Source organism: Emydura macquarii, unplaced genomic scaffold (genome assembly GCF_026122565.2).
Source record: "Emydura macquarii macquarii isolate MOO-44397 ecotype Brisbane River unplaced genomic scaffold, CSIRO-AGI_Emac_v2 contig_2676, whole genome shotgun sequence".
NCBI classification, from domain to species: domain Eukaryota; kingdom Metazoa; phylum Chordata; order Testudines; family Chelidae; genus Emydura; species Emydura macquarii.
This window is the reverse complement of record NW_027132813.1, coordinates 7,630,159-7,653,738: the sequence shown is the minus strand read 5'-3', so window position 1 is coordinate 7,653,738 and position 23,580 is coordinate 7,630,159. Positions and strand designations below refer to the sequence as shown.

At 42.4% G+C, this 23,580-nt stretch overlaps 1 protein-coding gene across 3 annotated transcripts in view; it reads right to left on the bottom strand.

Moving 5' to 3' along the window:
- The window catches only part of LOC137164486 (NACHT, LRR and PYD domains-containing protein 3-like), a 28,570-nt gene extending 5,582 nt beyond the window's left edge, over positions 1-22,988 (bottom strand). The window contains exons 1-7 of one of the 3 annotated variants that reach the window (XM_067565385.1): positions 22,890-22,988; positions 15,344-15,644; positions 14,658-14,699; positions 11,855-13,544; positions 10,523-10,675; positions 1,907-2,080; positions 1,534-1,692 (exon numbers count right to left, since the gene is read on the bottom strand). In XM_067565385.1, the coding sequence (XP_067421486.1) occupies positions 1,534-1,692; positions 1,907-2,080; positions 10,523-10,675; positions 11,855-13,544; positions 14,658-14,699; positions 15,344-15,620 (2,495 nt within the window). In that variant the 5' untranslated portion in view covers positions 15,621-15,644; positions 22,890-22,988. Of the gene's footprint in view, positions 1-1,533; positions 1,693-1,906; positions 2,081-10,522; positions 10,676-11,854; positions 13,545-14,657; positions 14,700-14,780; positions 14,857-15,343; positions 15,645-21,679; positions 21,804-22,889 lie in introns of those variants that run through there. The other 2 variants (XM_067565384.1, XM_067565386.1) reach the window with 2 other exon arrangements.
- Positions 22,989-23,580: the final 592 nt, after the last annotated feature.

Here is a 23,580-nt window from a genome sequence, read left to right as displayed (position 1 = left end):
GTTTGCAGGCACCCTACTTTAAGCCTGTCATATCCAACATGCCATTCTGACATTACTATTTTAAATGTTGATAACTTTGGGTCTGCACATTGGATTTTGATTAATGGATTCACCTAAACTAGCAGAACTGGTTGAAATTTGACAACAAAAAAAATATAAAAAAATAAAATAAAATAATCAACTGGTTTTTTTGGGTTTTGAGCACCTCTATAAAGTAGTTCTCCCGCCCTTCCATTTTATATGATACTTATTGGGAGAAAGCATAAGACTTTCTGAACTCTACTAAACACTTCTAGTTTTAATGTCTCCTTATTATTGAACCCCTTCTCCCATTTACTTCAAATCTGGTAGAAAAAGCATATCACAGGCGCTCATTTTGAAGGCGATATTTATTTTTTGTGGATTTAATGGCTGGACCAAAATATGGCTTATAATGGAAACTGAGTTGCACCTATGAAGAGGCTACTGCCTCTTCATACCATGAAGATATGTGGATGGTAAATACACTCCCTGAAAATGCCAGTGGAGTCAAAAGATCACATTCAACCTTTGTGCAAATGGACATAACTCCATTGGCTTTGCTGGAACCGCATCTTCACCACCAGGTATACTTTGGTCCATAATCTCCCCCATGCTTTCCTGTGACAAAGTGGTCTGGGGCCTTGTGGGGTTGTACAAATTAGGGGAGGTTTTTTCCTCCTTACCTTTCAGAAGCTTCTGTAGTTTATAAAATGCTTGTGTTGCATGTGGTGTGACTGGATGAGTAAATGGATACAAATGGTGTTTGAGAGACTGTCTTGTCTCACCCTCCAGTCCCCTCATTCTGCAGCATTTTCCTGTTCTAGTTCCTTTTTCCCTTTCTTTGGGAATTAAATGAGTTCCAGAATCTCAAAGAGTGCTGAGACCTGGAAATTATAGGGGTTGCCATGACAACAAGCCAGCAAAAGTAGGAATGAATTGCCCTGATTTGATCCTGAAAAAAAGAATGCGAAGTTTGGTTGGGAAGGTGGAGACTGGGCCCATCAGGGCAGGGGAAGGGCCAGATAAAAACAGCGTTCCTGAGTTTAAGAGTATGTTGTATTCTGAAAAAGGGGAGCTTTATGTATGCTGGTCAGGCTGAAGTCTGTGAACTGGGACTGGTACCTTCTGAACTAAAACCAGGATAAATCAGACCAGGAAGTTGAGAGCAGTACACTGGAACGTTTAGGCAATCAATTTACATGCTGAATGCTACAGGCCCTCTGAATCTGGATGCTGGGACAGTTAACCCTCATGTGCTGAGACCAGCCTGAGAAGATTGCACACTGGTGATGAAACCTAAGTTTTTCTCCCTTTTTTTTTTTTTAAAGGCTTTGGCTATGTCCTTTCTCAGTTCAGGGAAGGATGAAAATACATATAAATCCTCTATACAGAAAGCCCCTGTGACACTGTTTTATTAAAGCTAGACCCACTGCTTGAGGTCCCTGTGGCACTCCCCCATACTACATATTATTTCAATATGAGACAAAGGAAAAAGAATCAATTAATATGTACCTGTTGCCACTGTTCTCCTCATCCTTTGCCTCATACCCAAAGTGTATTTCATCCTCATTATGCCTTCGAAATAAGAGGAATTTACTCGGGCTGTGACGAGTAGCAAGATGCTGGCAGATATCCTGGAAAGCCTGGAGTCTGGGGTTTTCAATGTTGAAGCTTGGAAGAAAAGAATATTGATTCACATCACCCGTAAACACCTTTCTGACCCTCACAATATGACCTGCCTATGTCCTGAAGTATGAAATTGAAATAAATGGATGCATGTCATCAGGAAGAACTTGGCCCAGTTTCTGTGAGAGGAAGAATATGGCAAGTCTCCTGAGAACTGGTGAGTCTGTCTGATAATTTGAAATGACAAGTGTCCATTTACCCCACTGATTCCAGTCTGCAGTCCGAGTCCCGAAGAGTGTACTTCAGGCAATTTATGAATGCATCTCTTCCCCGAATTCCATTCACATCAAGGGCGACTATTCCAGGGTGAGCTGGAATAACATTATCACAAATTGAAATGGCAGTGTCTTCAGGAAGGTCATCTAAAGTTATTCTGCAAATAGAATGATATCACTTTACTTAGAGATTTTGACAGAGCAGGAAAACAAAAATGACATGTCAGGCCAAAACCAGTATGGTCTTCATGTGGATGATCTGAAATTGAATGGTTTTACTGCTCAGAGGTGACCAGCAAAGGAATAGGAAGGGGGGAAATTAGGCTAGTGGCCTTTAAAAAAAAATTCTTTAATGTATGAAAGAGGTCCATTTTTTTTTCTGTTATGACATCAAACATTCAGATCTTGTCTTCCCAATTCTTCCTCTAAGATTCTATGGTCAGCTGGAGAACTGTTAGCCTTATGACATTAAAGACACCAGGCAAGTGAAAACTCATTGAGCATCAAGAGAGGAAGTGGCCTTTTTTTTTAAATTCAGGTTAATAAAAGTACAGCATTTTAACTAGCAGCTAATTAACTCAAACCCTAGAGACACATGCGGGAGAAAGCTTCTCTTTGTTAATACTCTAGTCCCACCAAACAAGGGCTGAAAGGAATCACAATCCATATCTCTGAGATCTCCAGTGAGTCATCTGCTAAAATCTGAGAAGATTAGACTTGGTACTTGGATGTTTCCAAATTAAATGCAAACATAGGAAAAAATCTAACTGCACTTTTTTGAAAAAACAGTGGGCAAAAAAGGACACAAGTCCAATTTTCTTTTCCTTTTCAAGCAGATCACCTCTAACACTATCACATGCATTCACTACGAAGACAATAAAACAAAATGATGAATTAAAATAACAGGTTTTTTTAATACAACAAATCCTGCATCTTGGCAGGGGGTTAGACTAGATGACCTGTGAGGTCCCTTCTAATCCTATGGTTCTATGATTATTTACATTGCTCTGCTATTCAAAACATCTCCATGATCTTGATAAGAGCAACGCTCACTAGGCATGAAATTCACTGCTGTGTATGGGAATGAAGAGGTACACAGGATTTGTGCTGGCTCCCTGCACAGGGTGGAGATTTCGCTGGCTGAGTGAACATGTGGCAAGCTATAATGCAGCAGCTCTATCCTACTAGGGCACCTTGCATTTGAGGATAGCCATAAAAAATGCTGAGCCTCATCAAGCTGTGGTGCATTGGTAGAATTAAGATGGGGTTGTCAACTGGCTGATGTATGTCAACTGGCTGTAATGGCTGATAAACTTTGTCATGAACTAGGCGTCTCATTAAAATATAGAGATGATGATAACATGTATGGAGCTTTCCATCACGAATGCACTTCACAGGCATTATCATGAATTAATCTTCACAACAGATGATACATTACAGACAAATCAAAATGGAGACAGCGAAGCTAAGAACTTGCCCAGGGCCCCCCACAGTGAGTCAGCAGCAAAGCTGGGATCAGAACTCAGGAGTTCACTGGGGTGAAATTCTCCACCATGCAGAAGGCCAGCATAAGGTCTACACCTCAAGTAAATCCTACATAAATCCCCAAAATAGGGCTTAAGTGGAATTACGTGATGCACTATTGTAGGTCTGGCCCTTTGCATAGAGGTAAGTTTATCAGAGAATCACAGAAATGTAGGACTGGAAGATAGCTCAATAGGTCATCTAGTGCCGTCTCCTGCACTGAGGCAGGACTAAGTCTTATCTAGATCATCCCAGACAGCTATTTGTCTAATTTGTTCTTAAAAACCTCCAATGATGGGGATTTCACAATCTCCCTACACAATTTGTTCCAGAGCTTAACTACCCTGGCAGTTAGGAAGTTTCCCATAATGTCTAATCTAAATCTCTCTTGTCTAAACCTACTTATTTACTAACCCCTTACTTCTTGTCCTGACCCCAGTGGCTAAGAAGAACAATTTATCACCCTCCTTTTTATAACAACCTTTTATGTACTTGAAGACTATTATGTCCCCCCTCAGTCTTGTCTTCTCCAGACTAAACAAACCCAATTTTTTCAATCTTTCCTCATAGGTGGTGTTTTCTAGACCTTTAATCTTTTTTGTTGCTCTTGCCTGGACTTTTTCTAATTTGTCCACATCTTCCCCAAAGTATGGTGTCTAAAACTGGACACAATACTCCAGCTGAGGCCTTATCAGTGCTGAGTGGAAGAATTATTTCTCATATCTTGCTTAAAACAGTCCTGCTAATATATTCCAAAATGACGTTCACTTTTTTTGCAAGAGTATTATAGTGTTGTCCCATATTTAGTTTAGTCTACTATGACACTCAGATCCTTTTCTGCAGTACTCCTTCCTAGGAAATCATTTCCCCTTCTATATTGGTATAGTTAATTATTCCTGCATAAATGTAGTTCTTTGTATTTGTCTTTATTGAATTTCATTCTATTTATTTCAGACCATTTCTTCAGTTTGTCAAGATCATTTTGAATTCTAAATCTGTCCTCCAAAGCACTTGCACCCCTCCCAGCTTGATAATGTCCATAAATTTTATAACTGTACTCTTTATGACATTATTCAAATAATTTATGAAGAAAATTGGCAGCATGTGACCTCTCGAAGAAAGAGAACCTATATGCCCACCATGCAAATAGAGGTAAGAAATCGTTTTCAGGCTCTCTGCACAGGTACTATGGTGGAAGACGATTTGGAAGACTCACCAGAGGGAATGGATCAGAAGGAGACCCTGTTGATCAGAAGGCATGGGATGCATTGCCCTAGGGATGGGGGTTCCATGACCACCACTCCCAAGAGGCTGAGAAGGGTGGTGGTGGTCAGGGACTCTTTCCTAAGGGGGATGGAGTCATCCATCTGCCATCTGGACTGGGAAACTAGAGAAGTGTGCTGCTTGCCTGGAGGATTCAGGATGTGACGGAGAGACTGCCGAGACTCATCAAGCCCTCAGACCGCTACCCCTTCCTACTTCTCCACGTGGGAGCCAATGACACTGCCAAGAACGGCCCTGAGCGGATAACTGCACACTATATGGCTCTGGGAAGAAGGACAAAGGAGTTTGAGGCGCAAGTGGTGTTCTCATCCATCCTCCCCGTTGAAGGAAAAGGCCAGGTAGGCACCATCGCACTGCAGAAGTAAATGCGTGGTTACACGGGTGGTGTCGGAGAGGGGGCTTTGGATTCTTCGATCATGGGATGTTTTTCCAGGAAGAAGGATTACTAGGAAGAGACGGGCGTCACCTAATGAAGCGAGGGAAGAGTATCTTCGCAGACAAGCTGGCTAACCTAGTTAGGAGGGCTTTAAACTAGGTTCGATGGGGGACGGGGACCTAAGCCCGAGGGTAAGTGGGACACCAAGAGGAAGCAGAAGGAGGAGGGTGCAACAGTGGGGGCCTACAGAATTGCACTGAGAAAGTAGGGCAATCGGCCAGTTATCTCAAGTGCCTATACACAAATGCAAGAAGCCTGGGAAACAAGCTGGAGGAATTGGAAGTCCTGGCACAGTCAAGAAACTACGATATGATTGGAATAACCGAGACTTGGTGGGGTAAGTCACATGACTGGAGCACTCTCATGGATGGGTATAAACTGTTCAGGAAGGACAGACAGGGGCGAAAGGGTGGAGGAGTTGTACTGTACGTAAGAGAGCACTATGATTGCTCTGAGCTCCAGTATGAAACTGGAGATAAGCCAGTTGAGAGTCTCTGGGTTAAGGTTAGAAGCAAGAACAATAAGGGTGAGGTCGTGGTGGGTGTCTGTTATAGATCACCAGATCAGAAGGACGAGGTAGATGAGGCTTTCTTCAGTCAACTAGGGAAAGTTTCCAGTTCACAGGACCTGGTTCTCATGGGGGACTTCAATCACCCTGACATCTGCTGAAAGAGCAATACAGTAGAGCACAAATAATCCAGGAAGTTTTTGGAAAGTTTTACAGACAACTTCCTGGTGCAAGTGCTGGAGCAACCAACTAGGGGCCATGCTTCTCTTGACCTGCTGCTCACAAACAGGGAAGATTTGGTAGGGGAAGCAGAAGTGGGTAGCAACCTAGGCAACTGTGACCGTGAGATGGCCAAGTTCAGGATCCTGAAAAAAGGAGCAAAGCAGGATACGGACCATGGACGTCAGAAAAGCAGACTTTGACTCCCTCAGGGAGCTGATGGGCAGGATTCCCTAGGAGGCTAATATGAGGGGGAAAGGAATCGAAGAAGCTGGCTGTATTTAAAAGAAACCTTATTGAGGGCGCAGGAACAAACCATCCCGATGTGCAGAAAGAATAGCAAATATGGTAGGCGCCCAGCTTGGTTTAACAAATAACTCTTTGGTGAGTTTAAACACAAAAAAAGAAGCTTACAAGAAGTGGAAGCTTGGTCAGATGACTAGGGAGGATTATAAAAATACTGTTTGAACATGCAGGAATGAAATCAGGAAGGCCAAAGCGCAATTGGAGTTGCAGCTAGCAAGGGACGTGAAAGGGAACAAGAAGGGTTTCTACAGGCATATTACCAACAACAGGAAGATTAGGTAAAGTGTGGGCCCCTTACAGAATGGGGGAGACAACCTAGTGACAGAGGATGTGGAGAAAGCTGAGGTACTCAATGCCTTTTTTGCCTCTGTCTTCACAGACAAGGTCAGCTCCCAGACGACTGCACTAGGCAGCACAGAATGGGGAGGAGGTGAACATCCCTCAGTGCTGAAGGAACCGGTTCAGGACTATTTAGAAAGATTGGACATACACAAGTCCATGGGGCTAGATGCACTGCATACGAGGGTGCTGAGGGAGTTGGCTGATGTGATTTCAGAGCCATTGGCTATTATTTTTGAAAGCTCGTGGCAACTGGGGGAGGTCTCTGATGATTGGAAAAAGGCAAATATAGTGCCCATCTTCAAGAAAGGGAAGAAAGAGGATCCAGGGAACTACAGACCGGTCAGCCTCACCTCAATCCCTAGAAAAATCATGGAGCAGGTCCTCAAGGAATCCATTTTAAGGCACTTGGAGAGAGAAAGATGATTAGGAACAGTCAACATGGATTCACCAAGGGCAAGTCATGCCTGACCAACCTGATTGCCTTCTATGAAGAGGTGATTGGCTCTGTGGATGTGGGGAAAGCAGTGGATGTGATATACATTGACTTTAGCAGCGCTTTTGATACAGTCTCCCACAGTATTCTTATCAGCAAGTTAAAAATGTATGAGTTGGATGAATGGACTATAAAATGGATAGAGAACTGGCTAGATCATCAGGCTCAACGGGTAGTGATCAATGGTTCCATGTCTAGCTGGCAGCCAGTCAGAAGCAGAGTGCCCCAGGGGTCGGTCCTGGGGCCAGTTTTGTTCAACATCTTCATTAATGATCGGGATGATGGGGTAGATTGCACCCTCAGCAAGTTTGCAGCTGAGTTAGGGGAAGTGGTAGATACCCTGGAAGATAGGGATAGGATACAGAAGGACCTAAACAAACTGGAGGATTGTGCCAAAAGAAATCTAATGAGGTTCAACAAAGAAAAGTGCAGAGTCTCCACTTAGGAAGGAAGAATCCCATGCACAGCTACAGACTGGGGACCAACAAGCTAGGCAGCAGTTCTGCAGAAAATGACCTGGGGGTTACAGTGGATAAGAAGGTGGATATGAGTCAGCAGTGTGCCCTGGTTGCCAAGAAGGCTAATAGCATATTGGGCTGCATTAGTAGGAGCATTGCCAGCAGATCCAGGGAAATGATTATTCCCCTCTATTTGGCATTGGTGAGGCCGCATTTGGAGTATTGTGCCCAGTTTTGGGCCCCCCACTACAGAAAGGATGTGGACAAGTTGGAGAGAGTCCAGAGGAGGGCAACAAAAATTATTAGGGGGCTGAAGCACAAGACTTATGAGGAGAGACTGAGGGAACTAGGCTTGTTTAGTCTGCAAAAGAGAAGAATGAGGGGGGATTTGATAGCAGCCTTTATCTACCTGAAAGGGGGTTCCAGGGAGGATGGAGCTAGGCTGTTTTCAGTGGCAGTAGATGACAGAACAAGGAACAATGGTCTCAAGTTGCAGTGGGGGAGGTCTAGGTTGGACATTAGGAAAACGTTTTGTATTAGGAAGGTGGTGAAGCACTGGAATGGGTTACCTGCGGAGGTGGTGGAATCTCCATCTTTAGAGGTTTTTAAGGTGTGGCTTGACAAAGTCCTGACTGGGATGATTTAGCTGAGGTTAGTCCTGCTTTGAGCAGGGAGTTGGACTAGATGACGTCTGAGGTCCCTTCCAGTTCTAATATTCTATGATTCTCTAATATTAAATAGAACCAGACCCAGGACAGTTCCCTGTGGAGCTTCACTTGATATGCCCTTCCAGCTTGATTGTGAGCCACTGATAACTGCTCTCTGAGTACATTTTTCCAACCAATTGTGCAACCACCTTATAGTAGCTCCATCTAGGTTATATTTCTCTAGTTTTTTTATGAGGTAATGTGAGACAATATAAAAAGCCTTACTAATGTCAAGATATACCACATCTACTGCTTCCTCCCTATCCACAAGGCTTGTTACCCTGTGAAAGAAGGATATTAGGTTAGTTTGACATTGTTTGTTCTTAACAAATCCATGCTGAATATTACTTATCACCTTATTATCTTTCAGATGTTTGCAAATTGATTGCTTGATTATCTGTTCATTTATCTTTCTGGGTACTGAAATTAAACTGATTGATCTACAATTCCCTGGGTTGTCCTTATTCTCCTTTTTAATGATTAGCACTATATTTGTCCTTTTCCAGTTCTCTGGGATCTTTCCTGTCTTCCATAAATTATCAAAAATAATCACGAATGGCTCAGAGATCTCCTCAGTCAGTTTCTTAAGTTCCAGTTCCTTACGAGTTCTTTAGACTTGAAGCCCATCTAAGGGCTTGTCTTCACAAACATGCCTACAGCGGCACAACTGTATCGCTCTAGTGCTTTAGTGAAGTTGCTACTATGCCAATTGCAGTTAATGCATCTCCCTGAGGTGGTAGTTATGTCAACAGGAGAAGCTCTCCCATCAACACAGTGATGTCTACATGAGGGGTTAGATTGGTATAACTGTGTCACTCAGGGGTGCAGATTTTTCATACCCCAAGCAATGTAGTTATACCAATAATAGGCCTGTAGTGTAGATCTGGCCTAACTTGTCTAAGTAATTCTGAACTTGTTCATTCCTATTTTATCTTGAGATCCCACCCCATTTACACCTATGTTCCCTAGATTAGTCATCCAATGACTGCTAACTTTTTTGTTGAAAACAAACAAAAAAGAAGATATTTCACACTTTGGCCATTCCTGCATATTCTTTTATTATCTTTCCTTCCTCATTGTGTGATAGGCCTACCCTGTTGAAGTAGAAAGTGAAAGCCTGAGACATGAGGCCTAGTATAACAGGCCAGGTATGAGGCCTGAGCTAAAGTAATAGTCAAGCCCTGCTATTATAAAGCAGTTAGTGGAAGTCAGGCTGTGAATCTGAGGGGCAATACACAACTTGTTTATATCAGTGTAAAAGAGGGTCTCAAAAGGGAGTATCTTTGTCTGGCCAAGTGAGGAATGGAAAGTCCTGTGGTTTACTGAGCCAGTTCCATTGTCACAGGCATATGTGTATTAAGTGTACTTGTAGCACATAAGAAACTTTTTATTGTGCTTTGTTGGCAATAAACCTGGCCTGGTTTCTTCGTTACTGAAACGGCTCTTTGGTCTTATTGGATAATCCAGTTGTGGTCTGGTGTCTCGGGTATCTGCGCAGAGCTGGGACAGCATACACACTGGGAGAACACACACGCAGCCAACAACTGACAACACTTGTCCTTGGTCTTCCTCTTGCATCTCATGTATTTGTAAATGTTTTCTTGTAACCCTTTATGACCCAGCTAGTTTAATCTCATTTTTTGCCTTGGCCTTTCTAATTTTGTCCCTACATGCTTGTGTTTTAATTTTTATATTCATCTTTTATAATTTGACCAAGTTTCCACTTTTTGTATGATTCTTCCGACTTTCAGGTTGTTGAAGAGCTCCTGTTTAGGCCAGGGCAACCTCTTATCATACTTTCTATCTTTCCTATGCATTGAGATAGTTACTCTTGTGCCCTTAATAATGTCTCTTTAAAAAACTGCCAACTCTCCTGTACTCTTTTTCCCCCTTTGACTTGCTTTCCATGAGATCTTATCTACCAATTATCTGAGTTTTCTAAACTGTACCTTCTTGAAGTCCATTGTCTTTATTCTGCTGTTTGCCCTTATACCATGCCTTGTAATTGTGAACTCTATCATTTCATGATCACTTGTATCCCATATGAGTGTGAAAGGAATAACATATGGGAAGGCTAGGTCCTATTATCTACTGCTGAACTAGAAAGTACACTGTTGCTGGCCTCTCTTTCAACATTCTTACCATCAGATATCAAAGGAACACAAACTATCCTGCTCTGTCAGCCTTTTATAGAAATACAATATTATTCTACAGTCATAGTCCAAAGCAATACAGTGTATATAAGCCATACCGCAGAATTTGCAGCTAATGTTCTCTCTCTAGATTATCTCTTGGAGTGAATGAGACAAATAATTGTATTTACGTGCAAGAGTCCTCTTCATCGCTTGTTTCCACTGTAAAATACATTCCTCCTTCTTCATCATGTGCCACATGCAGTTTGGTCATTCTACGCTTTGATAAAAGTTGAGCACACACTTTGTGTACTGTAGACAATGAGATTCCAGAGGCATTCAAACTACAGGGAGAAAAACAGATTTAGAAGTGTTAATGTCTGTAGAGGAGGCTATAAGAGTAGATGTTCTGCTAATCGGGAAGATCTTTCAGCACAGAGGAGGATGTTATCACAGGAATGATTGCAATGGACTCTCAAGGAGTTTAGGTCTAGCATACAATATGTAGTAGTTTTATATCAGATACAGAAAATATCAGAGTGAAGGAGCACTGTGCAATATTTAGTTTATTAATTAACAGTTGGACCTGGGTTGAGTCGAGAGACTACACAGCTGATGATTCCCCATGATGGGATCAGAAGAGGTAGGAATCCTGGTGGGGATAATGGATTAAGAGGGGAAGGAAGTGGAACTTCGGGGTTGCAGAAAAAGAGCAGGAGGCTAGGCATTGGAGTTGTAGTGTCTGATGGGATTTGGGAAGCGAGAAGGGTAAGGCTGGGAAAGAAGGGAGGATTTGGTTGGGCTGGGACAAAGGATGAACACTGGAGACAAGTGAAGAGAAGAAGAGGGCAGATATCGGAGTATGTTTAGATAAGTGTCTTAATATGAAGCTCTTTGAAGAGTGGCTGAAAATGACACGGATGCTTTCCATGCTTACTGTGTTGCAATGAGTATGTCTACACTGCAGCTGGGAGCGTGCCTCCTAGCCAGGTAGACAGACACACGCTAGCTCTGCTTGAGCTAGGATGCTAAAATAGAAATGCTTTCACTGGGACAAGAGCGGTGGCACGGGCTAGTCACCCAAGTATGGACCCAGAAGAGTGGCGGGCTTGGACTTGGGTGCTTTGTCCATGCCACCACTAGTGCAGCAATGTCCACATTGCTAAGTTTAGCACAGGAGCTCAAGCGAAGCTAGCGTGTTGTCTGGATGCTCCCAATGGCAGTGTGGACATACCCAAGGAGTCCAGATGTGGTCAGGCACTGTTTAACTGCAAACCCTGAAAACTCACCTTATGCTGTGAGATTCTTTGCTGGCTCATATATAACCCCAAGTAACAAGGATTTTTCAGGACAATCTTTGCCCTGGGTTTCACCTTATCAACATTACTGGGCCAAAATCAGATCTCACTTACAGCAGTATAACTCCACTGGCTTCTGTGAAGTTACTCCTTGTTTACACTGAGGCAAGTGAGAACAAAATCTTGTGAACTCCACTCAAGTTTGGTCACACTGACTGTACTTACTGGATCTGTTTCCATTTCCCTAGCAACGGAACCAGTTTGATCACATGTTTCTCCTTCAGACTGGCCAGTTCCACTTTATTTAATCGCTTGGCATGCTGCAAGTTGTACAGTATCACTTGCTGGTCATCCTGCCCTAGATCGTTCCCCGGGAAAGGGAAGACCACTTCCTTGACCTCCTCCAAAGCACTTCTGACAAACTCCTCATCCTGAATCTCAAACAAACAGTGCAACAGCTCCAGAAGGAGACAGCTCTGATCGTCCTGTTCTTGGCAAATCAGGAATGCCTTTTTAGTCCATTTCAGCAGCTCATCCTTTGAGATGCTCATGCCAGTTTCATAGTACTTTTTCAAAGGCTTTAGTGCCTTGTCATTGTTCAGTCCAAACAGAAAGCGAACAGTTAAATTTAAATGGCTTTTCTTCTCCATGAAGGCTTCTTTCAAGAGCTCAAATGCTGCCTCCTTGTTCCAGAAGGTGAACAAGGCAGCAAACAGCTCCTGCACAGTCAAATGGACAAAACTGTAGATGGTTTCCACAAAAATGTCTCCCAGTAGCAATTCTGTGAGGAAAGTTGATGGACCTTCTGACACCTCCAAGTTACACTTTCTCAGAGTGCTCTCATCAAACAGCACTTTCTGGTTCCTCACACCGTCATAGGCCAACGATCCAAGGTTATGAAAAACATTTTGCATGGATGTTTGTGAGTGACCACGGGGCTGCAATAAAGTGGCCACAAAATAGGTAAATATTTGGGTGTTTGTGCTCACACTCTGAATTAACTCTTCGCTATACCTTAGTTGAAGCCTCAAGGTTGTACAGACAATCCAGCAGATGAGGGGGACAAAACACATGGTGAACACTACATCATTTTCTTGGATATAACTGTAGGCAAGGGCTGCTTTCTCTTCATCTTTGAAGAACTTCTTGAAAAACTCCTTTCTGTCTTCCTCCAAGAAGCCCATGATCTCTGCCCAGAGGTCGGCTTTCATATGGGTGTCCAGCATTCCTACGGCTGAGGGTCTTGTTGTGACAAGAAAGCATGCTTCTGAAAGGCTTTTGCTGCTGAGCAGGCTTTCTACCACAGCCGCTGCTGTTGAGTGTTGCGTGTCCAAATCACCGAATAAGCTTCTACTTTTATCATAATCCTCCGGAAATCTGAGTTCATCAAAGCCATCGATGATGAACAAGACTTTATCTGGGCAAGACAATATTTCCCCTATCTCTGGCTTTGGATGGCCCCAGTTTTGTAAAATTAATTGAGCTAGGCTTATTTTTTCTGTTCTTTGGTTCAGCTCCCTGCAGCTCCAATGAAAAACATAATCAAATCTACCCTGGTAAAGTCTCCCAGATGACCAGTCATACATAATTTTGCCAACTGTAGCTGTCTTCCCAATCCCTGCTATTCCTTGTAAGATCACTTTTCTGGTTATCATGCCATCTGATAATGTATCAAAAAGATGTTCCACATTAACATGGGAATCCTCAAAGCTGCTCGGCTTCCTCATGATCTCCATGTGTCTTTTTCCTCTAGACAGTAGCTCGTGTTCTTTATCTTCCGCTTGATGATATTTTTTTACTATAAAGACCTTTGTGTATCGGTCCTCCAAAGATACCCATTCTCCTGGCCTGGAGTTATAATCCTTCACTCTTCTAAATTTTTCCTTCACGGAGGCCACATAGTTCATTCTGTGGCCTAGAAAAGAGAATACAACAGTTCACTAGACTTCTAGTCTATTTAAGAATCTATCCTTAAATATATCAATATGACAGGTGCAGTCATTTTTTAGAGAACATTTTACATCTGCAAAGCTCAGATGCGGATCCAATTTCCTCACAATTTGGACATCTTCCCAAATCCATTTCAGATTTATATCTACACAAACGGTACTGTTCAAATATATGACATGTCTGGGTCCGGTGGAACTCTCAGAAACAAAATGACTTTGGTCTCAATCGAACCACTTCAGTCTAACGGAAATTATGCAAATTGGGATCTACACATTTTGATGCATTCTGGCCTTACATTTTACTTTACTGTAAATGGAATTGCACTCTATGCAACAAAAATGAGAGTCCTGTAGCATCTTAAAGACTAACAAATTTATGCAGGCATAAGCATTCGTGGGCTGCAACCCACTTCGTCAGATGCATGTCCTGGGAGATTGAAGTGCTCTCCTACTGGCTTATGGATGTTACCATTTTTTATGTCTGATTTGTGTCCATTTATTCTTTTGCATAGTGACAGTCCAGTTTGGCCAATGTACATGGCAGAGCTGGAACTCATATGCAGACTTGACACAATCAGACTGGGTCTGAACAGGGACTTGCATTGGTTCTCTCATTACAAGAAGTAATTGTCACTGTTCACACATTCTCACCTTCTAATCCATGGTGGTGAATAGGCCTCATCTACCCTAACTGAATTGACTTTGTTAGCACTTGCCCTCCCCATTATGTTTCTTACCCTTGGATGTATAGATATACATATATACCTCCTATCTGTGGTTTCCACTTCATGCATCTGACGAAGTGGGTTGCAGCCCACGAAAGCTTATGCCCGCAGAAATTTGTTAGTCTTTAAGGTGCCACAGGACTCCCGTTGTTTTTGCTGTCTACAGACTAACACGGCTACCCCCTCTGGAACTTTTCACTCTATTCAAGTACATTCCAAGCATCTTCCATAGTATTTCATATCACTTTGCTGCTCCTCATTGTTAAAACAAAAATAGAATTTTTAAAAGATTGATACCCATATAGTTTTTCAACAATATGAACCAGTGTATAAACAGCTTGGGCAATGACTTACTGATATTAGAGGGATTTGCAGGAACAGCACTGGTTTTCCATACTGAAAGACAAGAGACACTTGATCATGTCTTGATTCCTGGAGGACATGTTCTCAACGAAGTATATGATATGACATACTTACGATAGCTCTATAATGATACAGACATATGGGCCCAGACCTTAAGCTGTGTCTACAAAACACATAGTGCAATTCAGCAAGGAGTTTGAAGGTGGCCAAATGGAGATTGTTAGGGTACAAGAAAGCCCTAGCCACTCCCTTTGTCAGCAGCCAGGAGCAGATGTAGCTTAAGAGTCATTATTACATTCTGTGCAAGTTCTGATACTTTCCTCATCACCATGGCATCAGAGCTCCTTCCAGCAGCACACTAAGAGGTGACTAACATCTCCCATGTTTGTTCTCTCTCTCATCCTCTCTCCAGGGGGAAAAATGGATGTGCAGTGAAGGGTTTTGTTTGTGGGATCTGTGTTTTAAACATAGACATTGCTATGTGTTTATATTGGAAAAGGCCCTTGTGCCCTTGAAGGATCACCTTACACCAGGATGATCTCCTGTTGCTTCAGGGCCGCTCTGCACCGGGACTATGATGCAAATGGACTGCACTAAAACACAGAATCCAGCACATACCTTTCATCTATATCTATATGTACAGAGAGGAGCTAGATATCATCCTAATCACCACCCACCTTCAGCTGACTTTCTTCTCAACCTTTCAGCCAGATCTTTATTATTGATTTGATCCAGCACGTTTATCACGACCTCCACAGCATACTCCTCTTCGTAATATTTAATCAGCAGACCAACCATGTCTGTTACATCAGCTTTCTCAAGATGTCCCTTGGGAATGTTTGCATAGCTTTTTCTCAGTTCAGTGTTATTGAGTTTCAATTTAAATTTCTTTCTCTGTCCCTCTTCCAGCTCCTCCAAGATGGCCAGCAGGATGTCTTGACGTGTTTCCCTCATTGCACCCAATGAAGGTCAATTGCCCTGAAGAAAACATGGTAATTTAAAATTTAAAAAACAACACAACAGTATTGACCACGCAAGTTGATGAAGATTACAGTCATCCTGATGAGTCACATTAGAAATCATCTATACTGGTGCCTGTCATTTGAATAAAAAGGCCAGTGGGGATGTATTGCTAGAGAGGAAGGTGATCGAGAGCCTGGGTGCGAATGGGCAGTGGGATCTGTCCTGGACAGGAGACTGCTCAATACATAAAGTTGCTTCTTATAGGACAGGCCCTTAGTGCAGGTTTGTCTGTATAAAAAAAATGGGGACTAGTAGGTCTGGCAGTCTCTCTGCTGTTCCTATATTATATAGGATACATCTACACAAAAAAAAGTTCCAAAAACTGCTGCACCAGCAAGTCAGCTAACCTCTCTATCCCTCCATCTGAAAAATGCAGACAATAATCCTTACCTACCTTTGTAAAGTGCTTTGACATCTTGGGTTGAAAAGCTCTGTGTATAAGTATTATTACAGTACAGTAGAATCAGCAGCACCTGACTGCACAAGGCACACAAAGCAAAGTAGGGAGAACTATGATTACTTGGTATAATCCTTTACACTGATCAAATCAGATACATGGCAAGATATGTTAAGGGCTGTTATAAAGAGGATGGTGATCAGTTGTTCTCCATGTCCACTGAAAATAAGAAAAAAGTAATGGGCTGAATCTGCAGCAAGGGAGTTTTAGGTCACCTATTAGGAAAAGCTTTCTAAGTAAAAGGATAGTTAAGCCCTGGAATATGACTCCACGGGAGTTTGTGAGATCCCCTTCCTTGGAGGTTTTTAAGAACAGGTTGGACAGACAGCTGTTAGGGGTGGTCCAAGTTTACTTGGTCCTGCCTCAATACAGGGGGCTGACTTGAGGGCTTCTTGATGTCCCTTCCAGCCCTACATTTCTATGACTTTATGATCAGAGCGGGCAGAGAAGCCTTGTTTCACTATGAGTTGAACACTCAAAAAATAAATTATGAGGCTTTGGATTCAGGGTTTATTTTATCTGACCCACTTGTCCAGTGGCCTCAGATCAGATTCTGATTTTGTCCTGTTTCTATAAGAAATAAAAGAGGTTGTGCTGAATTCTTATGGGGAGCCTTGGTCACTCCTTTAAAAATCTGATTGGAGCTGGAAGGGAAAAATTACAGCTGAGATAATACTGAGAGATTTACACACAACTCATGGGAGAAAACTAATGGGTGCATCCAAGAAACAGCCACTTACTGTACATGTCATGAGATGCATGGTCTCAACACTGGAAAGAACTCCAAATGAAAATGAAATGTCAGTTCAGCAACCGAAGAGTTTTATTTGCTCAAAATAACAAAGCTGAAGACACATTCTCCTCTCATGCTGCTGGTAATCAGGAATAATTCCACTGAAGTCAGTGGGTTACATTAGTGTAAAATCAGTGGGGGAGAGAGAGAAGAGTCAGGTCCAGACTCTTTCAGACACTAACTCCCTGGCAGCTGGCTCAGTGCTGGGAAAGGGCAAAAGTCAGCTAACTATCATATTTCCAAGGAAAAACAATAAATCCTTAATTTTATAGAGATGTTAAAAGATGGGTAAATATGACTCTTTGCTAGATTTCATATGATTATCAGAATTAAAGCAGGTAACAGTAAAAATAATTATATTTGTTTATACGGAAAGGGGATCTTAATACAGAGTAAATGAAAAGGCAAAAATGTTAAAGAAATCACTTTGTTTTCCATCCATCCCCTCCGATGTGTCTTTCAGCGGCCAAGCTCTATCTTTGTACTCATATTCTAGAAAATTATGCAGCATATGCAATATAAGCAGTCCAGGGAGCAATGCCTAGAATTAAGGTTGGCCAACATCTTCCACTATAAGACCTTGTTTTCAGTTGCTTATAACTTTGCCAAACTTTAACACTTTGGGCAGAAATTTCCCATACTGGGTGTCTGCCTCAGGCTGGGTTCTTTTTTAAAAAGTTTCAGGTAAACATGGTTTGGCATTTCCAAGACTGAGATTAGGGGAAAATACATTGGTTGGCACCCTTTAAAAAAATTCTTCCAAGTGTATTGATCAAATGCTCTAGAGCCTTCAGACTTTGGTGTAGGGGATTGAAAATTGGCCGGGGGGGGGGTCACATTAGTGCCAGGTATGTGCCATTTGCCATCTCTACGGAGGAATAAAAAGTCCAAATGTGCTCATGTTATTACACTCTGCCATAAAATGATTCAGCCATCGTCTCCCTGCACTGACTTCAGCAGTTCCGTCCAATGTATTCAAATACAGGATACAGCCTGGCAGCAGGCCACTTGGATGAGTTGGTGCTAATCTGTAGGAAACACATTGACCACAACTAGGGAGGCCTAATAGCAAGTGTGAAAAATCGGACATTTTTTTGGAGGGGAATGTGGGGGAGGGTATAGTTGCATACATAAGACAAAGCCCCTAATACTGGAGCGGTCCCGATAATATCAGGACCATCACTCTAGTGGTGACTTTAGTGGTCACTCTGTACACATGATGGGCACCATAGGGCCATGCAGTCACAGCTTTGCTGGATAGGTCTCATCCAAAGGGTGCTGAAAGGTATTATTTTAAGTTTTGTGCATTTCCTAATCATTTCTGAGGAGCAAATTTAACAGGAAATAGAAAGGTGGCTGTGCTGATTTGGCCAAAACAGCACAGTTCTTCCAAAGGTGTGGAGGGTCTTTGCAGGACAATTGCACTAAGGCACAGCTACGCATAGGCCTCCAAAGCAGGCCTGAGGGGAGGGATATGAGGTGGAGAAGGATATACTGGCCAAAAACGCACGTAGGGGCAGCGTAGCAGGCTGAGGACACTATGGCACCCTCCAGCCCTGCCTCTGGGTTGGAAGTGATTTTGGTTACCCTCATCACCCTGCATAGTTCCCCTGCATAGTCCCATTTGTTTGGGCTGTGCACATGGACCAAGATAAGGCCATGAAAAAAAAATCTTCTTTTCCGACTTCCCTCTGCATTCTCCATCTGGGGTAACCCTAAGATTCTGTTTGGAATACAATCTTCAGACTCTTTAAAGAATTAGAATAGGTCGTACCCAAGCAATTTTCAGCATAATTGCTATAGTCACTATCATCAGGATAGATTAGTGTTTTGCTGTTCCGCTGTATGTTCTCTGAATAGGAAAGGAACAGCCCTTTTCTGTTTTACATGCCTGCTGCAATATTTGTCATGAGACCAGAATTGTGACAACCAGTCTGTTTAGTGCAAGCCTAGAAACTGAATAGACTTACTGCATTTAGAGACGTAAAAACATTTATATTATTCACAGAATCATAGGATTGGAAGGCATGTTGAGAGGTCTTCTAGTCTAGTCCACTGCACTCAAGGTAGGACCAAGCATTAACTAGACCATCCCTGACAGATCTCTGTCCAGCCTGCCCTTAAAAATCTCCAATAATGGAGATTCCACAACCTCCCTAGACAATTTATTTCAGTGCTTAATTACTCCAACAGTTAGGAAGTTTTTCCTAATGTCCAGCTAAACCGCCCTTGCTGAAATTTAAGCCCATTTCCTCTTGGCCTATCTTCAGAGGTTATCGAGAACAATTTGTCTCCCTCCTCCTTGTAAAAACCATTTAAGTACTTGAAAACTGTTATGTTCCCCTTAGTCTTCTCTTCTCCAGACTAAACAAACCCAATTTTTTTCTATCCCCTCACAGGTCATGTTTTCTAGATCTTTAATCATTTTTGTTGCTCTTCTCTGGACTTTCTCCAATTTGTCCACATCTTTCCTGAAATGTGACACCCAGAACTGGACACAATACTTTAGTTGAGGACTGATCAGCGTGGAGTAGAGCAAAAGAATTACTTCCTGTGTCTTGCTTACAACACTCCTCCTAATACATCCCAGAATGATGTTTGCTTTTTTTGCAACAGTGACACTGTTGACTCATATTTAACCTGTGATCCACCAGGATCCCCAGATCCCTTTCCACAGTACTCCTTCCTAGGCAGTCATTTCCCATTTTGTACGTGTGTAAATGATTGTTCCTTCCTAGTGGAGTACTCTTCATTTGTCCTTACTGAATTTTAGCCTATTTACTTCCAACCATTTCTCCAGTTTGTTCAGATCATTTTGAATTTTAATCCTATCCTCCAAAGCACTGGCAACCTCTCCCAGCTTGGTATCGTCCACAAACTTTATAAGTGCAATCTCAGTGCTATTATCTAAATCATTGATGAAGAGATTGAACACAACTGGACCCAGAACTGATCCCTGCAGGACCCAATCGATATTTCCTTCCAGCTTGATTGTGAACCACTGATGATTACTCTCTGGAAACTGTTTTACAACCAGTTATGCACCCACCTTATAGTTGCTCCATCTAGGTTGTATTTCCCTATTTTGTTTATGAAAGGATCAAGTGAGACAGCATCAAAAGCCTTACTAAAGTCCAGACAGACCACATCTACTACTTCCCCCCCTTCACAAGGCTTGTTGCCCTGTCAAAGAAAGCTATTAGGTTGGTATGACAGTGATTTGTTCTTCACAAATCCATGCTGACGTTACTTATCACCTTATTATCTTCTAGGTGTTTGAAAATTGCTTGTTTAATTATTTGCTCCATTATCTTTCTGGATACTGAAGTTAAAGTGACAAGTTTGTAATTCCCCAGGTTGTCCTGATTTCCCTTTTTATAGATGAGCACGATATTTCCCCCTTTCCAGTCCCCGGGAATTTCTCCCGTCTTCCATGCCTTTTCAAAGATAATCACTTTAATGGCTCAGATACATCCTAGAATACTTAAGGAGCTGACTGAGGAGCTATTTCAGCAGGCCCTGGTGACTTGAAGTAAGTAATTTTTAATTTGTTCTTTCCCTATTTTAGCCTCTGATCCTACCTCGTTTTCACTGGCATTCATTAAGTTAGATGTCCTATCACTATTAACCTTTTTGATGAAAACTGAAACAAAAGTCATTTAGCATTTCTTCTATTTCCACATTTTCTGTTATTGTTTTTCCCTCCTCATTGAGTAACAAGTCATGTACTTTAGATGATGTTGTCAGTTGTTTATAAAAAGCCTTATCCACTCTTCTTCCTGGTTAGGTGGTCTGTAGTAGACCCCTACCATGACATCACCATTGATTTTTACCCCTTTTATCCTTACCCAGAGACTTTCAACAAGTCTGACTCCTATTTCCATCTCAGTCTCAGTTTGTGTATAAAATTTTTACATAAGGCAACACTTCCATTTTTCCCCCTGCCCGTCCTGCCTAAGCAAGCTGTGTTTATTAACTAGCATGCATAGCTCTTCCTGCTTATTCTCTATACTTCAAATCAGTATCTTAATGTCTATACTAATGTGGGATTTCCCCTCTGTTCTCTCATGTCTCCCCCTTAACCCTGCTATAAAACCCCATGCTCCCCCCAGATTCCAACCCTTCTCCCAGATCTCCATTTTTATTTATTTATTTATTTTTTTACTTACCTAGAGGCTTTTGTCTCCTGCCTTTTGTCTTCAATGCAGATGCCAGAGAGGCCTCAAAGCAAAACCCCAGATCCAAACACCAAAACAAGTTTCTTGGGACTGGGAGGTTCAGAGGCCTGTCTGAATGTCATGATAGGCCTCTTGCCTCTATCCTGGACTGAATCAAAACCCCGGATCTGAACATATCCATACTCTGAGAAAGTTTGGTTCTGCAGCTGAACTTTGTAGCTCAAATCCATCTCTAATTTTTACCTTTTGTTACATAAGTTACTGGTGCTGTTAAACACAGAAAGCACAGAACATTTTGAAGCACAAATGCACCACAGCTTGGGAAAACCTCATATTCACTGAAATGCACCAGAGCCAGAAACTTCGTTCTGATTCTGCATTCCCTCTACTTTACATTCCAGATGGATTCTAACAAGAACAGGAAATGATCAAACTCTGCTTCTCTAAAGGGTCTTAAGACTATTAGGAGCATTTTAAGAAAAAGATGAGATCTCAGATCCCCTGCTTCGCTTGGCTATAATCTCAGTTCTGCACAAGCCAGACAGAAGAGGTACAAACTTACCTTTAGAACTTCCTTTGGCTTGGTGCAGCATGTGTATGAAATCCTCACCGTGCACAAACAAACAAACATTCCCCCATCAGTCTGTCCAGATCGGGAAGGGTTTTCACCCGTGTTCGCACCCCCCTGCCCCGGCCCGTTTTTCTTTCTCTTTCAGTTCAGTTTCGCTTTCAACCCCTGCGCCACCTGTTGGCTGGTTTCTACCACATCGCAGAGGCTCTTGTCAGCTGAACAGAACACCAGGACGTCTGTTTATTTCAAATGTATTTTTAAAAGAAAAAGTGCCTGTTGTAACCTATTGTGCCAAATGATAAAACACAATCCAGAAAAGGAAAGAAAGCCCCATTCACACAGCAGAACTGGGCTTTGCAGGCAGTTTACCTGAGCTGGCTACAAATTTTAGCTATTTTGGACCAAGTGGGGGAGTGAATTTCAAAGCAGAAGGGCTCATGTAGATAATGCTGTGCCAATGGTCGCCTCTCTTTCAAAATCTAGGAGCTGCAGCATGAGCGCCCTGGCTATCACCTCTGTGGCAGCAGTGCACTCACTGTATGGGAAGAGATGCCATCCATCCATAGAATAGCTAAATACTTACACGGCCCCTATTACCATAGTATCTGAGCTCTTCAACAGTCCTGCAGTTTAAAACTGGGGAATTGATCTAGTGCCCTTCCCTGAAGATCTTACAGTTTAAAAGGGGTGGGGTGGGGGGAGGAAGAGGGCTACACTATGAAATACCCTTCTTCTGAAGATCCCTGGGAGGCTCAGGGAAAGTGTCTCTTTATTGTGTTGCAGGGGGCAGGGAAGGTGTCAGGAGGCAGGGAAGACTATGAGCAATCTTATTTGCAAATAGCAAAAGGTAGGTAGGCAAGATTAGGGTAGACGTCGTTTCCTCCTGAGGTACCCTTTGACAGGATGAGGGACAGGAGTGAGGTCATGAACAGCTTCACCTGCTATTGTGGAGAAGGTGAGAGCGATCAGCAACCTTGGTTACGTTACATTGGTTCCCTATATAACACGCATACCTCGGAGTTGTAGCAATTACAAATAATGCACTCCCAAATGAATCTGGCACCTGGAACCCAAGAGGAGCTCAGAGCATATTCATATTCACAGGGCAACTGTGAGTAAGAGCTGCTCATTGAACAAACAAAACAGTTTCTCTTGCCAGGTTTTTTTTAAAATAGGCACAAGACACAATGCCCCCTCTTACCTTTGCAGGGTGTAATTAGAAAAACACCACATTGTTCTTTTCTTTCCAGAAGGACTGGCTAACCAGTCAGTTTCCCCTCAGGTCAAAGCCATCCTTTTGCCAGCCACACACACAGACTCCCACTCTTCTTCTTCCTCCTCCTCCTCTTATCTTGCAACCATGCCCTGAAACTGAAATGAACACTGATCTACATTGATTCCTCAGCTGTTTAATCCATGCTGTTCTCTCCTTGGTTTGCTCAGATCCAGCACTCAACAGGCTCACCCTAATTCAGGGAGCAAGGCCCTTTTTCAATAGCAGCTTCTAGTACTTATCTTTGTTCTCCTTTTTTGCTGGAGAATTTCCCATGCTCCAACCCTCACTCCCTGCAGGCAAACTGGGCAGAACCAGCTTCCATTTGCTTGGCCAATCTCTTTAGCATATACATTGTTCTGCCATGGCAGAGTCATTCAATGTTAACTACTTTTTTAATTGTTCTGTGACCAGTCTTTACTAGCAAGTGTCTGATTCAATACACTGAGGATTACAGTTATACATAAAGTTAATAAAATTAATCAGAATTAATCAGTTGTACAAATTTCCCAAACCATCATAATATGCATTTAAGCTAGGGAACTACTGATAGGCAGAAAGCAGGAAAACCAGCTCTAGGTTGCTGGCTTGTTTCTATGAAAAACTTTAATTGTCTTAG